Genomic DNA, 22,945 nt, shown 5'->3' with positions numbered 1-22,945 from the left:
TTATACCGATGGGAAAATGTACCCGGTTTTAAAAACATGTTTAAAAAGTGAGCTTTTAAAAATATAAAAGTGTAATAAAAACAGTGTACTTGACAATTTTCGTTTAATTTAAGACTCCTTGCTAAAAACAAAACATATTGTCCGTGGGCATCAAATTTTGAACAGTAATTAATTATACTTAAATACAACTTTTGCACACAACTTTTGCAAAGTGTTGTGACACATTTGAATTATTAAATATTTTTAAATTATACTAATTTTTAATTTTTTTGAATTTTTTAATGTTTGCTTACATTAGTTTGTCGTTTTATAAATATATAGAGATAGTATTTAAAAAAATAATAATAATAAACAAAAATTACCTCTCAAAAATTTACAATGCTAAACAATATAAACAAGGTAACTGAAAGAAGGCCACGAAGATCTTCTCATCAGAACCTTAAGCAAGCCGTTATTTAAAATGCATCAATAAACTTCTTTCAATGACGATATAACACAAAAAAATAAACTTCTTACAATGATGAAAGAAAATATACTTTATAAATTATATAGACTAAAAATAAAACTAGTGTTTAATAATAACAGAAAGTTAACAATTTCAAGATGTTGCTATCAGTAGTACTAACTTTTAAGTTAATAATTATTTTATAGGGCATATTTATTGTCAAGTTTTAAAGTACAGATATTTTTAAAAACCTAAGAAACTAAATTATTTTTACACATATATGCAAAACATGAGATATTGAATACATTTAGTTCATATATATTAAGTAATCTCATTTCCAAACGATCTGCAAAATTAATAATAAGAATTGTGTGCTTCTGACGGTTATAAAGGCATTTCAATCTACTTTTATCAGTACTTTTCACGCAATATTTGCATAAATTAAAAAGTTATAAATAAACGAGTAGTAAAGTTGGGACAAGCTCTTTTTATTTAAATAATCTTTAGTATTACACAAAATTTAAATATTTTTTTAAATTTTGATACAAATGTAATCAATGTGATGTTTCCATGTAATGTGTTCATTCAGGAAAACTCCTAAAAACTTTGTAACGTAGTTTCTTTTAATCTCACTATGTTCGAAAAAAATTAGAAGTAAATTTATGGATAGATAACGCTTTTTTTTTTTAGTGAATCAAAAATAGTATATTTTGTTTTATTAAAATTTATAGTTAATTTCTTATATTTGAACTAGGTAAAAATGTTTTTAAGCTCGTTATTCATTGTAGAAAAAAGTTTACAAACATCATTATTAGAAAGAAATAGATTAGTGTCTTCACCTAACATACTAAGAAGATTTGAGGCTTTATTCAAGTCATTAATATAAACCAAGAAAAAAGTGGCCCTAATATAGAGCCTTGCGGTACATCAGATGATATGTCTAATAAATCTTTTTGATAAACATCATTACAGGAAACATATTGTTTTCGGCTTGATAAATAACTTTCAAACCACTTTATTACCTTGTTATTTATTCCGCAGTATTTAAGTTTATGAAGTAAGATGGTATGTTCAACTGTATCAAATGCCTTTGAAAGGTCAATAAAAACACCAAGTATGTGTTGGAAATCTTCAAAAGAATTTCAGATCTCACGTACAAATTGAATGATGTTCCGTAGAAATGTGTTTTTTGAAGCTAAATTGGTTGTTATATAATAGGTTATTATAATGATATACTCTACATATATACATTATTGATAATAATATACATTATTTTTTCTAAAATTTTTGAAAATGTAGATAAAACAGAAATAGGTCCACAGTTGCTAATATTAGTTCTGTCACCTTTTTTGCCTGAACTTTTGCGATTTTCATTTGATCAGGAAAAATTCCTTGATTTATTAACGCTTTGAAAACTTTAAAGAGGACACCTTCTGGTTATTCAAAACAGTCTATAACTACATTAACACTTATGTCATTGTCACCATTTGCTTTATTTCTTTAAAAGATTTGAAGGCTTTTTTAAACTCTTCAAATGATAATTCCGAAGACAGTTCATTAGAATTAATGCAATCATTAATTGGTACTAGAAAACCTTTAAATTTTTTTGAAAATTCACATCTTTGCCAGAAAATAAGACCATTATAGGGTGGTAACATTTTTACCAGAAGCAAATTTTCCGCTCTACCACGAAAAAATTTGCTTTTTTTGAATCCCCTACTATGGAAACTTTTTTTTTAGTTCAAATTATTGCCCTCTAACCCACTTTTTGTTTTTATTTAAAAGATGTCTATCGGTTTAACTAAGATGTCTATCGGTTTATTAGCTGCAGTTCACTTTTCTTCCAATTTAGCGGATGTTTGCTATTTTAAATTGTATCGCTTTTCACTAACCACTTGTCACATCTTCTGTACTAAACTCTTTAAGAATGTCACACAAAAAAAGAATTCCGTTCGTCTTTCGGATGTTTTAGCTATTCTTCAAATAATTCTAAATTTGAAATAAAAGTACACTTGATCTGAAAAAATTAAAAGAAAATTAAACGGGCAGATCCGGGCAGCAAAATTTTAAAAAAACCGTAGAGTTGTGGTTATACTATATTAAAAAATTTGCCTGGATACATGTGGATAAAATTTTTTAACATGCTTTGCAATTTTTACAATCTTGCTTTAAAATCTACAGGGCACCACTTTTTCTATTTATTTGAGTTAAATTTTCAATAAAATACAAAGTACTTACACTCTTAAGTAAAATCCATCACAAGTAACAAAAAGATTACTTTCTTAAAATCATATTAAATCGTATTTCAAGCACTTTATAATTGTAACTAAAATATTTTCACAAATGAAATTAAATTTTAACGTCAAGTTAATAGAAAGCTCTGAAATGTTTGTCGTAATCAACACACTAAGTTGTTACCGTTGAGGAATTGTTATCGTAAAAATATCATCAGTTAGTCGATTCCTTTAACTGACTTTGTCCACCTAGTTTGTATAAAGCGATTCACTGTGCATTAGTTGAATAACTTAAATAAGACAAAAATTTAAAGAAAAAACAACAAATATACTTAATTATGTTTTTTAATAAATAGTTCTTTACTTGACAAATAACTCAACTGAGTCAAAAACAAAAATTAGTCAAGATTATATAAAAATGATAATATCAAAATTATAAAGTTCTAGATTTAGATATTTTAAATAGAAAATGTTTATACTTTAAATATATGTTACATGTTAACTATTAAGTTGACTTTTTTCATTTAACTTTAGTGAGTTTGAGTTATCTTCTGAAAAACGACATCACATTGAAAGTTTAAAAAAATAAAAACCATCGGTATGTAAAAGGGTTTCTTAAGTTAATTTTGGAAAGTAACATTTTTATTCACAGACCAAAAAATATAGATACTTTCTTTAAAGATTGGAAATAGCAGAACGTAAATCCATTTTAAAATCTCAAGGTAAAAACTGAATTCAAACTATATATGATTTTCTCGAAGTTTCCAAATTGATTTTGTAGCGTCAAAATAGGGAAAGTTTGTTGTTGAATCTGATTTTTCATTGCCTTCATATCGAGATTTCGCGACACTGTGTTGGAAATTACCAGATATATCTGGCATTTCGCAATTTCCTATTGCTCCAATAGAATACTTTTGTGCAGAAGATGGTCGATTATTATGTGACAATTGTTCTAACTTTTTAGGTTTATTCTGGACTTTTTTTGAGATTTGTTTTTTCAAAGGTTGCAAACGTAAATCAGCATATGAACTTTTGTTTAAGACAGTATTCTTTAAAAAATGTTTCAAAATATTATATATACATACATATATACATGCATACATATAATATATATTTTATATATATATATATATATATATATATATATATATATATATATATATATATATATATATATATATATATATATATATATATATATATATATATATATATATATATATATCGTCGCTGCAAAGCAAAACAATCTTGAGTCCATTTTTGACTAGAAGTACTCCTTAGGTGCATAAAAATCATCTCACAATGTATGTAACCAAAAATGATTAAATTAAGGCGACAATGACCAAAATTCAAATATCTTATGTCCGAAAAAAATATTTAAAGAGACATGAAAAACTTAAATCTTAAGTCCATATAGACTCAAGCAAGACTATCTTATGTGTATTTATTTGGTATTTTTAAAGTGTTATCGTAAATTATTTTGAAGCTTATACTATCTTTCAAGTAAATTATTGTATAAAAAATGAGTTAAACTTATTATGACCATGTAATAATATTAAGTAAGTTTCTACTAGAGTTCTACTGAGTTTAGTAAGTTTCTTACTAGAGTTTCAAAGTTAGCTCATTGTGGTAAAATAATTATTACTTGCAGTGAGTTTTAGCCTTCTGAATAATATTCAGAATGATATAACTAACTGTTTAACAATTATCATTTGGCAATCATAGTTATTAAACAGTTATTTATAACACTCTGAATAATATTCAGAATGCTAAAACTCACCGCATGTAATAACTACACTGAGGCATATTCGTTTAGACGCATCAATTTTTTTCTCTTTATCTTAATTTTTTTCTATATATTGTCAACTGATATGCATGCAAGTTATTATAAAAATAATTGTTGTGGGCTAATAAAAACCACAAAAAAAATTTTTCTATGTGTCTTTATTAACATGAGAGTATGTTTGATATACAAAAGCACATTTTTTAATTGGAATATATCTAGAGACGCAATCAGGTTAATAACGGTAATTATTGATTTTTAATCACTTTTACACAAATACATTGATAAATTTTAGTGTAATTTGATCTTTTGCTCTGCCAGTATCATTTTTATTGCATTTTACGAAATGCCTAAAGGAAAGTATTTGACAGATGCTGAAAAAATACAAATTAATTTATATCGTGGCTCAGAAATCTCACCAGCACTTTCTATACGAGAAATAGCAAGAAAAATTGGAAGATCTGACCATGTTGTACGAAACTACATTACAACACCACGTACAACACCAAACGTAAAGTGGAAGAAACCACACCAAAAACCAATGTTAAAAAAACACCATAAAATTGCTAGATTACAGTTTGCTAAAAACCATATGCATTGGACTCATGAGTGGCAAAACGTAATATTTTCAGATGAAAAAAAGTTCAATTTAGATGGTCCGGACTCTTACAGTTGTTATTGGCATGATCTAAGAGGAATAAATGACTCACAAACAAATTATGGAGAAGGAAGTTTAATGGTTTGGGGTGGATTTTCTAATTCAGGAAAATTGACTCTGTGTTGTGGTTTACCTAAAATGAACTCGATAAAGTATACAGAAATGTTGGATGATGTTCTCATAACTTATATGGATGAAAACATGGACGATAATGCCATATTTCAGCAAGATAATGCTGCAATTCACGCATCTAGGCATTCTATGAAATGGTTTAAAGACCACAACATCCCGGTTCTCGAATGGCCAGCTTGTAGCCCGGACTTAAATCCAATCGAAAACGTGTGGGGAATGCTATCAAGAAAAGTTTATGACGCTAAAGCAGCCGGACACCAATTTAAAACTGTTACTGAGTTAAAGTGTAAAATCCTTGAAGTATGGTCCGAGTTGGATCAAACTACACTTCAACGACTAGTGGAGTCAATGAAAGGCAGAATTTTTGAGGTGATCCAGTGTAATGGAGGACATATGCATTGCTAATTTCCATCTTTTAATGTCAAAAATATGACTGCGTCTATAGATATATTCCAATTAAAAAATGTGCTTTTGTATATCAAACATACTCTCATGTTAATAAAGACACATAAAAAAATTTTTTTTGTGATTTTTATTAGCCCACAACACAACAATTATTTTGATAATAACTTGCATGCATATCAGTTGACAATTCATAGAAAAAAATTAAGACAAAGAGAAAAAAATTGAGGCGTCTAAACAAATATGCCTCAGTGTATTTTACCGCAATGAACTTTTAAACTCTATAAGTATAAAATCTAAAGGACTTATTTAGAATAACTTATTAGTAGACATGAAATTTTGAGAAAATTAATGTACAAATTTTATTTTCAATTTTACATGTCTTATGCTGTTAGTTAAAAGATTTTAATATGACATCTGTGACTGTTGCAACAAGTAACTGTATGGATCATGTTGACAAAGATAATAGTTTGGTAGTTCCAAATACGCTAATAGTTAAAAGCGACATTTTAGGTTAGTTAAATAAAAAGTTAGTTAAATATATTTTACAGTTTACATTAATTTATTACCTTATAGTAAATATTTACAGTAGCAGGTAATTAATTTAAAGACATAATTTAAGCTTTGCAAAAAATTTTCTCTCCTAAAATAATTAGTTGTAAAAAAAAATTAATATAGATTATTACAATAAGGTGACTTCATTATGTTTTATAGGATGCAGTAAACGTTCCAATTTGGCCTATGATCTATGTTTCGTACCAATGAAAATTTTGAAACAAGGCTTAGACAATGGCGAAAATGTCTACCTGACATACAATGGAAATTGTATTTTCAGTGGAAATTTTGAAGTTACTACGGAATGTAAGATGTTTTATCTTGATGTCAGGGGGCGTTGGAATTAATTTATAAATTAGAAGCATGCATGAGAATATATATATATATATATATATATATATATATATATATATATATATATATATATATATATATATATATATATATATATATATATATATATATGTTACTTGTAAGTGCCATTAAAAGTTATTTTAAATTATTACATTATTTTTAGGGAGTGATTCTGTCCACCGAGAGATAATACCTAAAGGTTTTGGAAGATTCTTTATAACAAAAGTATTGAAAAACTTTAATAAATACCCAAAATTTGATTTTGATAAAACTAATATTGATGCAGCAATACTTTGGAACCTAAGTGATCGTGAAAAATTTAGACTTGTTGAACTTGAAAAATCTGGCACTGAAGAACTTATCCCAACCCTATGTGATACAAACCCAAAAAAGAAGTAGGACCCATCACGATGGATTAAAAACATTCGAAAATTTAAGGTGAACACAGGTCAGAGATTTTCTCATGTACAAAAGACTGGTCCAAATAAAGGAAAGGAAGTAGTGGTTGAGGGTAAGAAAATGCGAATAGGATGTGGCAAGAAATGCTTGTTTCAGTGTGCAGAAAATCTTACAGAGAACTATTGTAAAGAATTGTTTACCTCATATTGGTCAATGAAGTGTATTGATTTAAGGCGCCAATACATTGGGGCAAGGGTAATAGAGAAAGAACCAAAACGAAGAAGGAAAAGGGAGCACGTGGAAAAGAAAAAAAATAGAAACCGAACATTTACATACAGCTTTCCATGTCAAGAAAACGACGCTCTTAAAATGTGTATTTGTGCAACCATGTTTATTGATACTTTAGGGATATCACAGCAGACAGTAAAAATAGCGATGGCAAAAAAAACTGCTAGAGGAAGTGTTAAAAAAGATTTAAGAGGTTGCCACAAAAACCAAAGAAAAATAGCAATTGAACGGGGAAAAAAAGTCATCGATCATATTCAAATGTTTTGAGAGGTTGAATCCCACTACGTGAGTCACACAGAAAAATCACAGTTTCTTCCTCAGGAGCTTTCAGTTAAGGAAATGCATAGACTCTTCATAAAGTATTGCAGTGAGAAAAATCATGTTATCGAAGGATACAAGTTCTATCAGAGAGTTTTTAAACGTAGATTTCGTTTGAAATTCCAAAAACTTAAGAAAGATCAATGTGGAACCTGTAAAAATTTCACAAACAAAATAGAAAAAAATGATGAAGATTATCAAAAGTATAACAAACATGTCAGCAACAAAAAATTTACTCGATCTTATAAAGAAGAAAGGAAGAAAGAAGCAATAAAAACATCGTTGATTGTAACAGCAGCTTTTGATTTAGAGCAATTTCTCTTATCACCTTATGGTACAACTGGAGCTTTTTATTATTGTAACAGCAGCTTTTGATTTAGAGCAAGTTCTTTTATCACCTTATGGTACAACTGGAGCTGTGGAACTGTTTTAAATCATGATGACATAATCAATTTTAAAAATGAAAAAGCATTTCCAGCATACTCTGCAGTATTAGCAAACAAACAGGGGCTTTAAAATGTCAAATTCGACCAAATCAAAAGGTGCAAAGAAATCTAAACCAAAAAAAGTTATGTGGGCCAGTATTGTACAGCTAAAAGTTTTAAAAGAATATCCAGATGTTCTTTACTTCAAATACAGTAATGAAGAATATAAAAGTTGTATTTTTCGATCAAAAACGACCGGTCGTACTAAACCAGCAGCAGATATACAATTACAAAAGCAGAAGTATCTTGCTCCAAGAGGTATTAGTGCACTGAAAATAAAAGATCTTCTCTCCCTATGCAACAAAGGTTATATTCCAAAACAGCATCATCATTTCTACCAAAACCTTAAGATTCGAGCCAGTTGTATGAAGGATGCTGCTGATGATGAAATACCAAAGATAAAACCAAATTAACAACCCAAATGATATTACAAAACAAGTCATCAAACAACCAAAAGATATTGTGCAGAGCCGGTTTCTACCATTTAGAAAATTGAGTAAAAGCTAGACATTACAAAATGAAAGCTTTGTTACTTGTACCACCTTTTGTTTTATTTATTTTAAGTGTTTTTCAAGTTTGTTACATGTTGATGATTCCATCACTAAATGATTATTTTAAAACTATTTTGATTATTAGCGCTAAATAAATAACCTAATAAAATAAGAGTTTAATAATTAAATAATTTTAAAGTTTATGGACTTAAGATATTTGATTTGTGAAATTTTCTATATTTAAGATCCTTTTAAGAGTATCTTAAGTCAATTTTACTTTTTAAATTGCATAAATTAAAATATTTTTTGTTTTGTTTTGTTATTTTATAAAAAATAATAGAATTTGCTATAAATAGACTAAAATCATTCAAAAGGGGATTCAAAAGATCAAACACATTGATAAATTTAAAACTTTAAATGCCTTTTTCTCAGAACGGCAAAAATGGACTTAAGATAGCCTTGTTTTGCAGCGACGATATATACATATATATATATATATTTATATATATATATATATATATAATATATATATATATGTTTATATATATATTATATATATATACATATATTATATATATATATATACATATATTATATATATATATATATATATATATATATATATATATATATATATATATAATATATATAATATATATATATATAAAATATATATATATTATATATATATAAAATATATATATATTATATATATATAAAATATATATATATTATATATATATAATATATATATATATGTTTATATATATATATATTATATATATATACATATATTATAAATATATATATATAATATATAAAATATATATTTATATATATAAATTATTAAATATTTTTAAAGATTAGAAGTAGAGAATACTTATCCAAAAATGATTTAGATAAGTATTCTTAACTATTATAACTCTGCTCTGTTTTTAAGAACATTGAGCATTCTTTTTGCAAAATACAAAATTTAAATAAAAAAAAGAAAGAAAAAACTACGTAGTTTCTCGACTCAGAAATCAAACGACTATTGAAATAGTTGCAATTAATAAACTTTACTTTTTGTTGATTCAATACCTAAAAAAAAAAATATTACGCTTTTGGATATTTAGAATTCCACCAGTCTAACTAGATTGAATCTTGGGTAAAACCACCTGTATTATTTCGAACATTTCAACCGTTAAAACTTTAAAAAATTGTCCTGCAGATTTTCTCGTTTATTAACTTATAAGTTAAATAAAACGGAATGGTTTATTTTAATAATAAAATAATTTTACTTTAAAATTAAAACTACTTCATTAGGCAATATTTGCTTTGTCGTTATTAATGTATCTTACCTATAATTATCTTACCTATAATTATCTTACCTATAAACAACCATGGAATTTTATTATAAATTTTACTGTTTTTAAAATATGGATAAAACTGTAATGCAATTGTAGCAAAAACCAAACATACTAACTATTAGGTCAAGTTCAATACAAGATCGAACAAGTAGAAATTATGAAATATTAACCATCATCGCCGTAACTACTGCCTCAGGCTACCAAATATTATTTATTATCATGTTATTGTAAAAAGATATACCAGGAACATTTTTTTAAATGAAGGTATAGAGTAAAAGAATGCAACTTTGATGAATAACAAGTCACAGAAATTTCTGTTTTGGTAGACAGAGCAATAGACAATAGCTCACTTGAGTTGCAAGAATGGTAGTATGTGCAGAAAAAAGGAGATGCAACTTCACAACAATGTGAAAGAGGTTTAAAAAGCTCTAAAGCCCTCACTAACGCTGAGAAAAGTAATTGGAGGGTTTCTGATTCTGGGTAGATTAAAAAAAATGTTACTTTAATATTCTCAATTTTTCCTGCCAAACATCAGGTTCTTGAGGCTAACATCTTAGATGTTCATGGATCTTAAATCTTCATTGACTTGATAAATTCTGGATTGATCACGAAGAAAAAGATCATAACTGAATTTTCAGTGAGCCTAGTGACCTTTGTATTTGATAGTGATTTTTGTATTTGTTTGTCTTAAATCTATATAAGTTACTTACAGCATTATACTTAGTATTATAATATTAAAGGAATTATAGTTTTTAATGGGACTAGTGGTTTTACCCTAAAAAAAGGATTGAAAAAGAAGTTACTTTACCTGTTCAGTGGACAACTTTGGAACTTCACACAAATTTCTAAAATTTATGCAAAACATTTATTTCTATTAAAATTTCTTGAATGTTTGCTAAAAAGCAGCTGCTTCAAAATGAAATAAAATGTATTCCTACTTGTCTGGATAATTTTTCTTTGGAAAATATGAACTTTTCTAAAATTAAAAAATTAAAATTAAATTAAAAGGAAAATATTTACATACTTTATTTTACAAAAAACTGATATATTTTAATTATTTAACCTTTATTTGAAGATCAGTAATCAATAAAAATAATGACCTGATAAACAAAATGAATAACACATGGTAATAAAAAAATACAAATAAGATGCAATAATAGAACGCCTAAATAAAACTGATAACTGTAAAGAACTAATAACAAAATGATGACAAAACAAATGAAAATAATAATAAAAATAGAAATAATGCATACTTTTCTGTTGTAGCAATTTTTAATAAATGCTAAAATAAAATTAAAATAAAAAATATTTTTTTAAACCTGACTTTGACCAAATTTATTTTTGTAAGGAAGGGGTTGATTATCGATCATCTTTTGACGCCTTTAAAGTAAAACATTAAAAAAGTAATACACAAAACAAGATTTTCCCTCTTTGAAAACTAAACTTAAAAATTAACTTACGCTAACACAGATACAAACTGGGATTGATTTATAAACTCGTTAATTTTATCTTCTACCTCAGCTACTAATAAAAAAATTATTGTAATGATTGATATCAGAAATACCACAACTAATTAAACACAATACACTTTAAAACTCAAAAAACTTGAATGATAAAAAATACTAAAAATAAACTTGCATTTTTGATGCCTTGACAATGTTCTAAGTTTTTCTAGTTGACCCAAGCTCTGAATTAAAATTCATATATTGATGATAAAATTTAAAATGTTCATTTATAATGCTAAAATTTTTATTACGAGTATTTGAAAAACACTTACAAAATTTTATAAACAAAAAAAAGTTAAAACCACTATAAATAACATACTTCATCATACTCAGTCTTTTCTGTAAATTTTGGTTGATTAGCTAATTCAGAAATGTTTCTATTGTCATTATTAAGTTTAACTGGTTGTTGATTGTAGTTAGAACTAATGAGGTTAGACATTTGTGACAAAGAAGTAGCACCCAAGAAAGCTTTAATAGACCCTACCCTAGATTTATCATTAACATTATACTTAGCAACCAACGACTGTTTTTTTGGTTTGTTCAACACAACCACTTTTTCCGTTTGACGTACTAGTGTATTATTTCCTTGCATTTCATCAAGTTCTTCATCACTTGTTTCATTATTGTTTGTACTGTGAAAAGCAAAATTATTTTTTAATGCTAAGGTAGAATTTTTTCTTTGAGATTTTTCACTTGGGCTGTGTGTAAATTTAGTCGCTGAAATTAAATCTTTCTTAGGTAAGTTTAGTTGTTTTGAAGAACTTATTTCAACCTCAGGCCATTGCTCATCTGTTTCCTCAAAGCTGCTGCTGCTATCCTGTGAATTTACAGCATTCTTATGGGTTTCATTAAAAGCATAGTGTTCAGCACATTCATCAATTGTTGGGCGTTTACTTGGTTCAAGCTGAAGTACCCACTCCATAAATTCAATTAAATCTGGACTTAAAACTTGGGAATAACGCTTTGCTAGTGTTAGAGCCCCATTTATTGTAGGAAACTTTAAACCTCGAAACCTAGGATTTATATTGAATAGATGCATTTGAGATGGAGGAAGTGGTCCAATAAGTTTTTGTATAACATACAACTGGTCGATTTCACTTTCTCCTGGAAATACTGGCTGTCCATCACTTAATTCTCCGAGTATGCAACCAATGGACCATATATCAACAGCTTTTCCATATCCACCTCTATAACAATTATAATTATATAAGAAGAGTACTAAAAAAATTAGAATAAAAAAATATCTAAAAATTGACCTTTTGAATATATCATATTCCATAAAATTAAAATACTATTTTGAAAGACACTTTTTTCTTAATACATTATAAAACATTTTAAAAGGGTTTGATATATTTTAAAAAAATACTGACTTAAATAATTTTTTTTCTTTTTTAATTTTTTTTTTTTTATTATCACTGCATACCCTATTTTTTTTTTTGCTGATTCATTCAGTGTTTTCAAAGAGCACCAAAGACAAAATTTTTTTTTTCAATTACATATTCATTTCAGCGCCACTTTAAAAACTAAAACATTTTTTTTACTATATCTTCATAACGTGCACTAAAAACAATTGCTTGATACTTTATGTATGTGTGCCTTTGCTTCCATATGGATTATAATGGATTGCAAATGTTTATAGATGCAGAGATGTTATAGTTCAATATAGAATATAGAGCATTGTGAGAGAGACTTAACTGAGTAAAGAGGTAGATTAAATGAAATTAGTATTGTAGTATGAAGTTAAAAACAAAAAGTGCCAATAAGAAAAAAAGTAAGCAAAATAGTAATCAATACACCACTCTAACACTATTTTTTTTAAATGTTATTCACCTCCCTAAGGCCATGAGAGCCACTTTAATGTGGTTACAACCCTCTAACTGTTAAACACGAACCTTGACAAACAAGGTCACTGTGTTGAGAAACAAGTTAAGCATGGTACTTCTAGGGACGTGTCTTTCCGCTTCTGCATAAAGTATAAACACGGTATAGGTTTTTACATAACATAAATAATTATGTAAAAACATTTAGATTTCTATTAGAAATATTTAACATTGATCGCTTGACTTGATTTTAATTATTTATATCAAACAATTACTTTTTTAAATTATTCATTTAAAACAAAAAGAAAAATTTGAACAAAAAGCATGATTTGATATAATTTAAATCAAAAATCTTTTTTTGAACAAGCATTTTTGGCTGATACACTCATTTTTGGCACACTTTGACATGAGAACTGATATAACAAACAAATAATAATGAAGCAAGTGATATAAGTAACAGGGACAGCAAAAAGGTAAACAAATATTATTAAAAATTTTAAAGGTAAACACTGTTTATAAGATTTATGTTGACTTAAATCAAGTAGAAACTTGATTTAAAATAATATAAATGAAGAAAAATGAAATGTTGGTTATAAATAAATAGAAAATAAAAAACAATAAATATTTGTGCAGAAGATTGCCCCAAAAATAATGATGAATATGTACTTGTTCTTTGTCCTAAAGAAATTATTGAAAATGCTATTTAGACACAATATTATAAACAATTTAAAATAAATCTTGACAAAAATTTAGAAACATTTTAAGAAAATATTTAATGTTGTTCTCATCATGCAGTCCTTATTCTTTAAGTGGAGCATAATAGAAACAAGTCCAAAAGTAAAAAGATGATTTTCTGAAAAAATTCTTTCTCCTGTAACCCAATAAAAAATACTTCAAAAAAATGCTTATCTTTCACTACTTTCTTTATCAACTACTAGATTAAATCGAAGCTGATTGTCATTCAAAAGTTATTCAGGATTTATAAACTTACTTATTTGTATTATAAATGAAGCAAATCTGCTATCAGATAATCATGCAGAAGCTGTTTGATTGAATGTATGGTTACATTCCTTTAAATGTTGTTAATTATAAGTTTAACAAAACTTATCAAATTTTTTTCAAGAACAAAGAAGCAAGAAAAAAAAACTAGAAGAATAAGAGGTGGTGCAGTGTTATATATAGATAATAAAATAAATTCTTATCAACTTAAAGATACTTTCTTTACATCCAGTAACATTGAACAAGATTGGACAATAATAACTGTAGGTAGATCCAAATATTTATTAACTGTAGGTAGATCCAAATATGGTCTAATGGCTGCATTGAATACATTTTATCAAGTAAATAGGATTGAATGCCTATTTCAAAAAATAATTTTTATTGATTTTTGGTTTAACATGTAGATATACCACTATTTCAATGAAAATAAAGATCAAACAAACTCATACAGTTTGTTTGATCTTAAAATTGCATTCTGATAAGCTTGAATCTAACTTTATTTAAATTATATTTAGAAATGTGTAATTTACAGCTAACCATTTATAAAATGGAATCAAGTTATTTAAATAGTATAAATTGGATAGCATGTTTTTGTATGTTTAAAATGTTTTAATAATAAAAACTTTTAATAAATGCAAAGTAGCCCTTTGGAATTCTTCAGCTATTTAAATATTTAATTAAAATAAAGAAAATCCTACATTATCCACCATTTGTTCATCTGATGGAAAAAAGTAAAAAAAAAGAAGTGAAAATTGGTCTGAAAATCATTTAAAAAAGAATTAAAAAATTAAATATATATATATATATATATATATATATATATATATATATATATATATATATATGTGTGTGTGTGTGTGTGTGTGAGTTTACACCAGCTTAAACCAAGTACTTAAGTAATCAGAAAAATTTAAAGCCAATAACAAACAATCAAACAAAATATTGGTAGAAATTATTAAAAGCCAATTTAATTCTGTGTTTGTTAACAAAAACATCAAACACCATGGCAGATTTTGAATTAATGTTAAGCCCGTAACTAAGTATCGATATTATAGAGTAAAACAGCATAAAATGAATGAAGTAGCGGGTAGAATGAAATAGTTATGACAATGTTTATTTTTTTCCTCTTAATTTATTATTGGATAATCTTTTTGCAAATATTTTTAAATTATGTTGTAGAGAATACTTTTCTGAGTAAGATGTGATATCATCAATTTATAAGATGTGATATAAGGTGTGATATAAGATTTAAGTTTTCGTATACGTAATAAGATTTTTTTACTATTTTGAAAAATGAACTTAAAACTCTCAGAAGTTAAACTTGATATCATTTAACTTCAAAAGTTTTCTGGTGTAACTTTTTACGCTGCTCAAGAATTAAAATTAAATTTGCTATTTAGGAAAAAAGTTATGAGTAAAAAACAGAAAAGGAGAACTGTGGGGTTAAATGAAATATACTAATTATAAGTGAAGCAATAGCTCACTTCTTAAATGCGGCTTTTTTTCGTTAAATTTCAAGTGACCAATAAATCTCCAACTATAAATTGAATTAAATGAATGACTTTTACTGACTGCTTTTATTAAATGATTCTAATGAATGAATGAAATACGCTAACTACTTCAATGCGGTTTTTATTAATTAATTAAGTCTAAAGTGACAAAGTAATCTCTACAAATTTTTTGCATAAATTTCAAATGGATTATTGTTAAATCTATTTTAATATTAAATATGAAACATTTTGCATGCAAAGAAAAAGAAAAACTATACACCAAAGAGCAAGTTGCGCTTGCAGTGGTTAAAGTACAAAGCGGTGAAATTTCACTTAACAAATCTGCTAAATCATTCAGAATAACAGTAGCAACTCTTCACAGGCGTGTCCACGGCATAGGTGAAACAATTGGCAGTGGTTCAAACACGAGATTGTCAAAACAACTTGAATCAGTTTTGGTAGATACACTCATCAAATTATCTAATTGGGGCTTTGGTAGAACTTACAATAACGTCATCACACTAGTTACCGACTATTTGCAACAATAATGGTACGCCAGGAAGTGGCGTACCATTAGGAAACAAATGAGATTGACCTTCCATTTGACCCCATTTTTACTCTATATTTTAGTATGTAAAATTTTGGAAACCAAAATAAACTTAAATTTTTTTATTAAAAAGGGGGTTATCTTCATTAACTAGCATGGTAAATATAAAGATTTGTAAATAAATTGTAACATGACTGATCATATGATTGAGGCAAGATAAATTATAATGCATTTTCTGTCTCCAATTTTATAAAATTTTAAAAACTACTAACTACTCTAACTAGATATCACAAAATAAAAAAGTTTTATTTTGTGATGTAAAGCGCATTACAAAAAAATATCCCTAAAAAAGTGACACCAAAAAGATGCCATCTAATAGTAATAACCAAAACTGAGTTATTTTTTCAAGTGCAAAAAATAAACTTAAGTGTATAAAATTACATTAACAATATTTAAGTAAAACCAATTGAAGGTTTAAAATACAAGATATAATACAACTTTGTTTTCGCTATTTTAGTTATTATATGAAAAACCACCTTGTCCCCATTTTCCCATATTTACTATTAAAAGTATTTACAAAAAAAAAGTTAAATAGTCTTAATGTATTAAATCAAGAAGGAAAATACAAAGAACAAAAAAATAGTTTTGTATGATTTAGTTAATGAAATGTATTAATAAATAGAAGCAGTAATCAAGCAACAGTTAATTAATTTAGTAATTAATTTTAAAGTGATCAATTTTAAAGTGATTAATTTTACTCATATTAATTTTTAAAGTGTGTTTAAGTAAATTTAACCATTTTATAGATACTTTTAAATAAGAAAAATATGCAACAACTTTATAGTTATATATTTGTTGGTTTATTCTAAACTTTATTTTATTTTTTAATATATATTCTAGAACAATTTGGCAGGTAATTTGTCAATCTCCAAAATGACAAAAAGGAAGTTTCTCAAATATTTCTATAACATATATAGTTATAAAAATATATATACTTATAAATAAGTTATTTATACATTATATAAATAACTTATATACTGACATATATTTTTAGAAATGTGTTTTTGACACTAGTAAAAACTAGGTCATGAAGGCATAAAACTAGTGAGGTTAAATTTTTTCTTTCGTTGTTTGTGAGCACGCCTCCCAAAGTTTCACTAAACAATACATATAACAAATAATAATAAACAGTAGAATCCCATTAACTCGGACTCTGAAGAGACTATTTTGATTTTTTCTGTTATAGTTTTAATTTTTAGTTTCATTTGGCTTCAACTTTTTTAATAAATAGACTTTATTATTTACTTTATTAGCTTGACTAACTTGAAGATATCAGTAAAAGTATTTAGTTTGTTAAATTATATTTGACACAAAAGTATTTGATGATCTAATGTTTTGAATTTAATTTGATGTTTTTTAATTTTAAATGTAATGGTCATTAATAAATAGAATGTGATCGAACCTGTACGAAATTAAAACTATTATTGAAGTTTTAGTTTAATAAATTTTGATAAATAAATTATTATGCTAGATATTTAATTTTTAAGCATTCAAAGTTTGGAACTGTTATTGAAGTGTTGCAAGTTTTAATATTTTATTACATAGACTTTTATGCATTTCAAAGTAAAAGTCCTAGTTAAGTTTTGTCAAATGGACCCAAAAAAAATTGTGCGAGTTAGCGAATGGTTTGACTTAAGCAGGGTACAATTAGGGGGTAATATGATAAAATTCAGCAGGAAATTAAAAAAAATTGCCATGCTGAATTTAACTTTCAAATAGAAGAAATAAATCATTTCTCCCTTGCAAGTTTTTCAGACAAGCGCAATTTTTTACTCTCTTAAAGAAATTAGCGAGCGCTAATTGTCACGCCCAGAAGACCATTTGCGGGCATGTTTCACATGCGAACGCACCCCGCTTCATCACAAGGTCTGATATATATATATATATATATATATATATATATATATATATATATATATATATATATATATATATATATATATATATATATATATATATATATATATATATATATATATATATATATATGTATATATATATATATATGTATATATATATATGTATATATATATATATATATATATATATATATATATATATATATATATATATATATATATATATATATATATATATATATATATATATATATATATATATATATATATATATATATATATATATATATAAGAATATTAACAAACATATTCAAACAAATACTTAAAAAACAAAAATATTTAAATATATAGGAAACAATTTTTCAATATAAGGTTACAAAAATAAATACCCAAGAAGTAATTCAGGGCTTCTATACCACCTAGTAGCAACATAATCTGTATATTGACCATTGGCAGTACCTGACACGGCTCTTGCAAACCCGAAATCACACAATTTTAATGTGCCCGTGTTGCTTATAAGTAAATTCTCAGGTTTAATATCTAAAAAAATTTATAGACTTGTAATCTATTATGAAAATATTTTCACATAAAACTAAGTATTCAGCTCAAGAAAAATAGTCAAGAGAGTAATTAAAAAAATTAAAAGTTATTTATAGAGCTCAGTAAAGCTCAGTATAATCAGATAGAGGGAGTGAGGCAAGGGCTATTGCTCCTGACATTTCAAAAGCTTTTGAAAAATTTTGGCATACTGGTCTTCTCCATGACCTTGATTCATATGGTGTATCTGTGAAAATTTTTGAGATATTAAACCATTTCTTTCTAACTGCAGTATTAAAGTTATCCTAGAAGGTCAACACTCTTCATTTCTAGTATTTTGTGGGGTACCTCAAAATTTTATCCTCGGACCCCTATTTATTTTTATCTATACAAACAATCTTTCTGAAAATCTTATATCTGAAAATCTTACATCTTAAGTGGCTCTTTTTGCTAATGATTCAACTTTATACTCCAGTTTTGACAAAAAGTCACTTTTTAATCTTTTGGATTAGATACTTAGAACATCTTGAAACTAATTTCTCTACTGGAACAACTTGGGGCGTGCAGTGGCTTAGTAATTTGACTCCAACAAAACTCAGTTATTTACTGCAAACAATTATTGCAAACTGTTGACATTCTTATATTGATGAATAGCAATCTTCTCACCCCTCTACTTTACTTCTTCTTGGATTACCATTTAGTACTGAATTTTCATGAAAACTATATATACAATCCATTACAAAGTTAGCATCTTCTGAGGTTGTTTCTCTTTATCATGTTCTCCATTTTCTTATTCCTGATTTCATTCACTGCCTTTACAAATCTCTTATTTATCCCTGTAAGGAATACTGTTATTATATTTAGGCTGGTTCTTTGAACGATACTCTTTCTCTACTTGACAAGATCTAAAAACACCTTGTAAATATAGTTAGACTAGCTAATGCCAAGCTTGAGCCACTTTTCCATCATCAAAAGGTTGCATCTCTTTTTCTTTTCTAGAAATACTATCATGATCGCTGCTCTAATGAGGTACATCCTTTTACTGTATCTGCCCATTCATGCTTTAAAAAATTTTATTTTTCTAGTTTTTTCCCCTTAAAAAACTCGTTAAAACATTTTTTTGCTTTTATTTCTGAAACATAGTTCCTTTACTCTACTCAAAAAATATATCCAAATATAAAGGCAAGCTGACTAGAACCATTCATAATGGCTTTAAAAATATAAAATTTTTGCTAACCTTTTTTTTTTCAAAAACATTTATCCTTAAAATCTTCATAACTTTTTTAAAATAAAAAAGCCAAAGACTAATTTTATTTTAAACAAACACAAGCAATTTTACATTGCGCTCATAAAAAATATATATTTGCTATCATTTATTCATAATGTCTTGGAATTGTTGGTATTTTTAAGTTTTTTTTTCAAAATTTCAACATCTTCTTTGTTCTAAATGCCACTTGAAGAATGTTTTATATTATGATTTTTGTATTTACTAAGCCACAGTTATTATTCAGAAAAATCAAATATTTAACTATTTGATTCCAACCAAATGCTGCTCTCCTAAAATAGATTAATGATGTTTAATCAAATGGTGTTCTCTTAAAATGGTATTAATGATGTTTAGGATGTATAAGGTTTGTTTAATACTAATAAATAACATCAGCTGTGACTATCTAATATTCAGACTTTGAATTAAATTAGAAATTTCAGGTTTTTTAGTCTAATTTAATTCTTATTTTGCAATGTATTGTGATGTTAAAAAATTTTATTGTCTGGAAATTTAAAGTTTATAAGATATTGAAGACTAATTGAAACTAGTTAATATTTGCAGCAATTTGATTAAATCTGAAAGTAATAAATATATTTGAATAAACTTACACTAAATTATAGATAATTAAATTTTCTTGCGAAGAAACTAATCTCAAGTTATCTTTTAAACTGTTTACTAACATTTAATAACGTAACTCAACTTGAAGTATTATTGAAGTATATAACTGAAATAAGACACAATTTCAATACATTTTTTTTTTCAAAATACCCATTTTATAAAAATGAATTTAAATAATACAATTATTTTATTATTTTTATGAATTTTCATTGTAAGTAAATGTAAGTAACTGAAATACTTAAATTAAATTGAACTATTGGGTTAAAAACACCATGAGCATTTAATTCAATCTATCATCTTAATTTTCTTATTTGTTATTTGAATATCCAGATATAACATTTAACTCCAACTAAGTAATTAATCCAGTAAATAACTAAGTTATTTACTGCAAACAATTATTGCGGTACTGTCGACATTCCTATATTAATAAATGGCAACCCTTTCACTGAGTCCTCTTCTTTATGTCTTCTTGGACTATCATTTATTGCTGACCTTTCATGGAAACCATGTATACAATTGATTGCTAAATTAGCATCTGCTAAGGTTGCTTCTCTTTACCATGCTTGCCATTTTCTCTCACCTGATTCCATTCTCTACCTCTACAAATCTCTTATTCATCCCTGTATGGAATACTGCAGTCATATTTGGGCTGGTTTTTCTAATGATGCTCTTTCTCTTCTAGACAAAGTCCAAAAACGCATTGTAAACGTAGTTAAACCCAGTCTATCTGCTAAGCTTGAGCCTTTTTTCTGTCATAAAGTCACATCTTTCTCTTTTCTACAAATACTATCATGGCTGCTGCTCAAAGGAGCTTTTATCTCTATTTCCATCAACCAAAACTCATTCTCGCTTGACTTGTTATTCATCAAAGTCTCATTCTTTTACTGTATTTATTCCTGCATGTTCCAAAAACTTTTATTTGTCTAGCTTGTTTCCCACACTTCAACCTTTTGGAACTCTCTCCCATCTTCATGTTTTCCTGACTCATACAACCTTCAACTTTTTAAGTCTTCTGTCAAAAATTTCCTTGCTCTATAACTCTTCTTCTTATTTTTTCTAGTAACTCCCAACTTAATAGTTGTTTGCTTGCAGTCTTGTTGGAGTGAATCAGAATAATAATAATAATCAGAAAAATTTGAATTTTCATTATTCAATATCTAGATAGTCATTTATGTTGGATAATTGGAAACCCTACCATTAACTTTTCAAGTCTTCTGTCATCCGTTTCCTTGCACTTTAACACTATTCCTTGTTTTTCAGTAACTCCCATCAAATGAACCAAATTTAAAAAAAAATTATTATCATTATTTTATAGCATTACTTTTACAAACCTCTATGAATAACATCATTTTTATGACACCATTGAACTGCTTTATTAAGCTGCCTAATGTAACTCCTAAATTAAAATATAAATAAATACATTGAGAAAAGTATATAAACTTTTTTATCATCTCTTTTACATCTCTAATAAGACTGCCAGGTTTTCAAATTTTCAGACTTTTCTTGGAAATTTTATGTAAGGTCATTTTAGTTTGCGCTATTTTTTCGTTGATTTGTGCAATAATTTATACCATTTTATTCCAATAATAAATTATAGTAGTATTAATTACAGGAACAGTTAGAAAAACTTATTTTTTGAATTTTTATTTGTTGAAAAAAAAAGTAATTGTTCCAATATATATATATATATATATATATATATATATATATATATATATATATATATATATATATATATATATATATATATATATATATATATATATATATATATATATATATATATATATATATATATATATATATATATATATATATATATATATATATATATATATATCTATATATATATATATATATATATATATATATATATATATATATATATATATATATATATATATATATATATATATATATATATATAAATATATATATATATATATACAACCCTCAGAATTAAAAAAAATGTGATTGGCAATTATTTGCTGAACTCAATCTTTTAGAGGTTGGCATTAGGTCTGCAAAAAAAGCTATAGAGAAAATATTTCAAAGGAAGTTGGGAATTGTTATAAATAATTATGTATCTGTAATTTTTTTTGCAACCAGGAAGTTGCATAAGCTACATTAAAATTAAAAAATTAATTATGAAAAGAATTCTTTAGAATTAGCATAATTTTGGTCTGGTTTGTTTTATAACTTTTTAAAAGGTACTTATTTTATAACTTTTTAAAAGGTACTTATTTTCATAATTGTTATAATTAATTTATAATTATTTATAACAATTCCTAACTTCCTGTGAAATATTTTCTCTATAATTTGAATTTTTAGATGTTTAGACATTTTTCCT

The 22,945-nt window shown here is 26.1% G+C and overlaps 2 protein-coding genes across 7 annotated transcripts in view; one reads left to right on the top strand and one right to left on the bottom strand.

Moving 5' to 3' along the window:
• Positions 1-3,008: 3,008 nt before the first annotated feature.
• The window catches only part of LOC100201459 (cyclin-dependent kinase-like 4), a 48,623-nt gene continuing 28,686 nt past the window's right edge, over positions 3,009-22,945 (bottom strand). For 2 of the 6 annotated variants that reach the window (XM_065812691.1, XM_065812695.1), the window contains exons 7-15: positions 21,927-21,991; positions 18,563-18,713; positions 11,718-12,585; positions 11,532-11,580; positions 11,354-11,417; positions 11,213-11,273; positions 10,832-10,869; positions 10,702-10,738; positions 3,009-3,728 (exon numbers count right to left, since the gene is read on the bottom strand). In XM_065812691.1, coding sequence (XP_065668763.1) covers positions 3,420-3,728; positions 10,702-10,738; positions 10,832-10,869; positions 11,213-11,273; positions 11,354-11,417; positions 11,532-11,580; positions 11,718-12,585; positions 18,563-18,713; positions 21,927-21,991 — 1,642 coding nt within the window. In that variant the 3' untranslated portion in view covers positions 3,009-3,419. Of the gene's footprint in view, positions 3,729-9,546; positions 9,625-10,701; positions 10,739-10,831; positions 10,870-11,212; positions 11,274-11,353; positions 11,418-11,531; positions 11,581-11,717; positions 12,586-18,562; positions 18,714-21,926; positions 21,992-22,945 lie in introns of all 6 variants that reach the window. The other 4 variants (XM_065812692.1, XM_065812696.1, XM_065812693.1 and 1 more) reach the window with 3 other exon arrangements.
• On the top strand, positions 5,790-8,844 carry LOC136088606 (uncharacterized). Its single transcript, XM_065812690.1, has 3 exons — positions 5,790-6,167; positions 6,369-6,515; positions 6,727-8,844. Exons 1-3 carry the CDS (start codon positions 6,065-6,067, stop codon positions 6,960-6,962), a joined length of 486 nt encoding a protein of 161 aa, XP_065668762.1. The 5' UTR covers positions 5,790-6,064; the 3' UTR covers positions 6,963-8,844.

Source organism: Hydra vulgaris, chromosome 12, assembly GCF_038396675.1.
Source record: "Hydra vulgaris chromosome 12, alternate assembly HydraT2T_AEP".
NCBI classification, from domain to species: Eukaryota; Metazoa; Cnidaria; class Hydrozoa; order Anthoathecata; family Hydridae; genus Hydra; species Hydra vulgaris.
The sequence above is the reverse complement of the archived record's forward strand: the minus strand, read 5'-3'. Positions and strand labels throughout refer to the sequence as shown.

Excerpts from the sequence above, each read along its gene's own strand:
- LOC136088606 (XM_065812690.1), top strand. The coding sequence starts at position 6,065 with ATGACATCTGTGACTGTTGCAACAAGTAACTGTATGGATCATGTTGAC. Across the intron at positions 6,168-6,368 it reads AGTTAAAAGCGACATTTTAG|GATGCAGTAAACGTTCCAAT; the intron begins GTTAGTTAAATA and ends TATGTTTTATAG. Across the intron at positions 6,516-6,726 it reads TTTTGAAGTTACTACGGAAT|GGAGTGATTCTGTCCACCGA; the intron begins GTAAGATGTTTT and ends CATTATTTTTAG.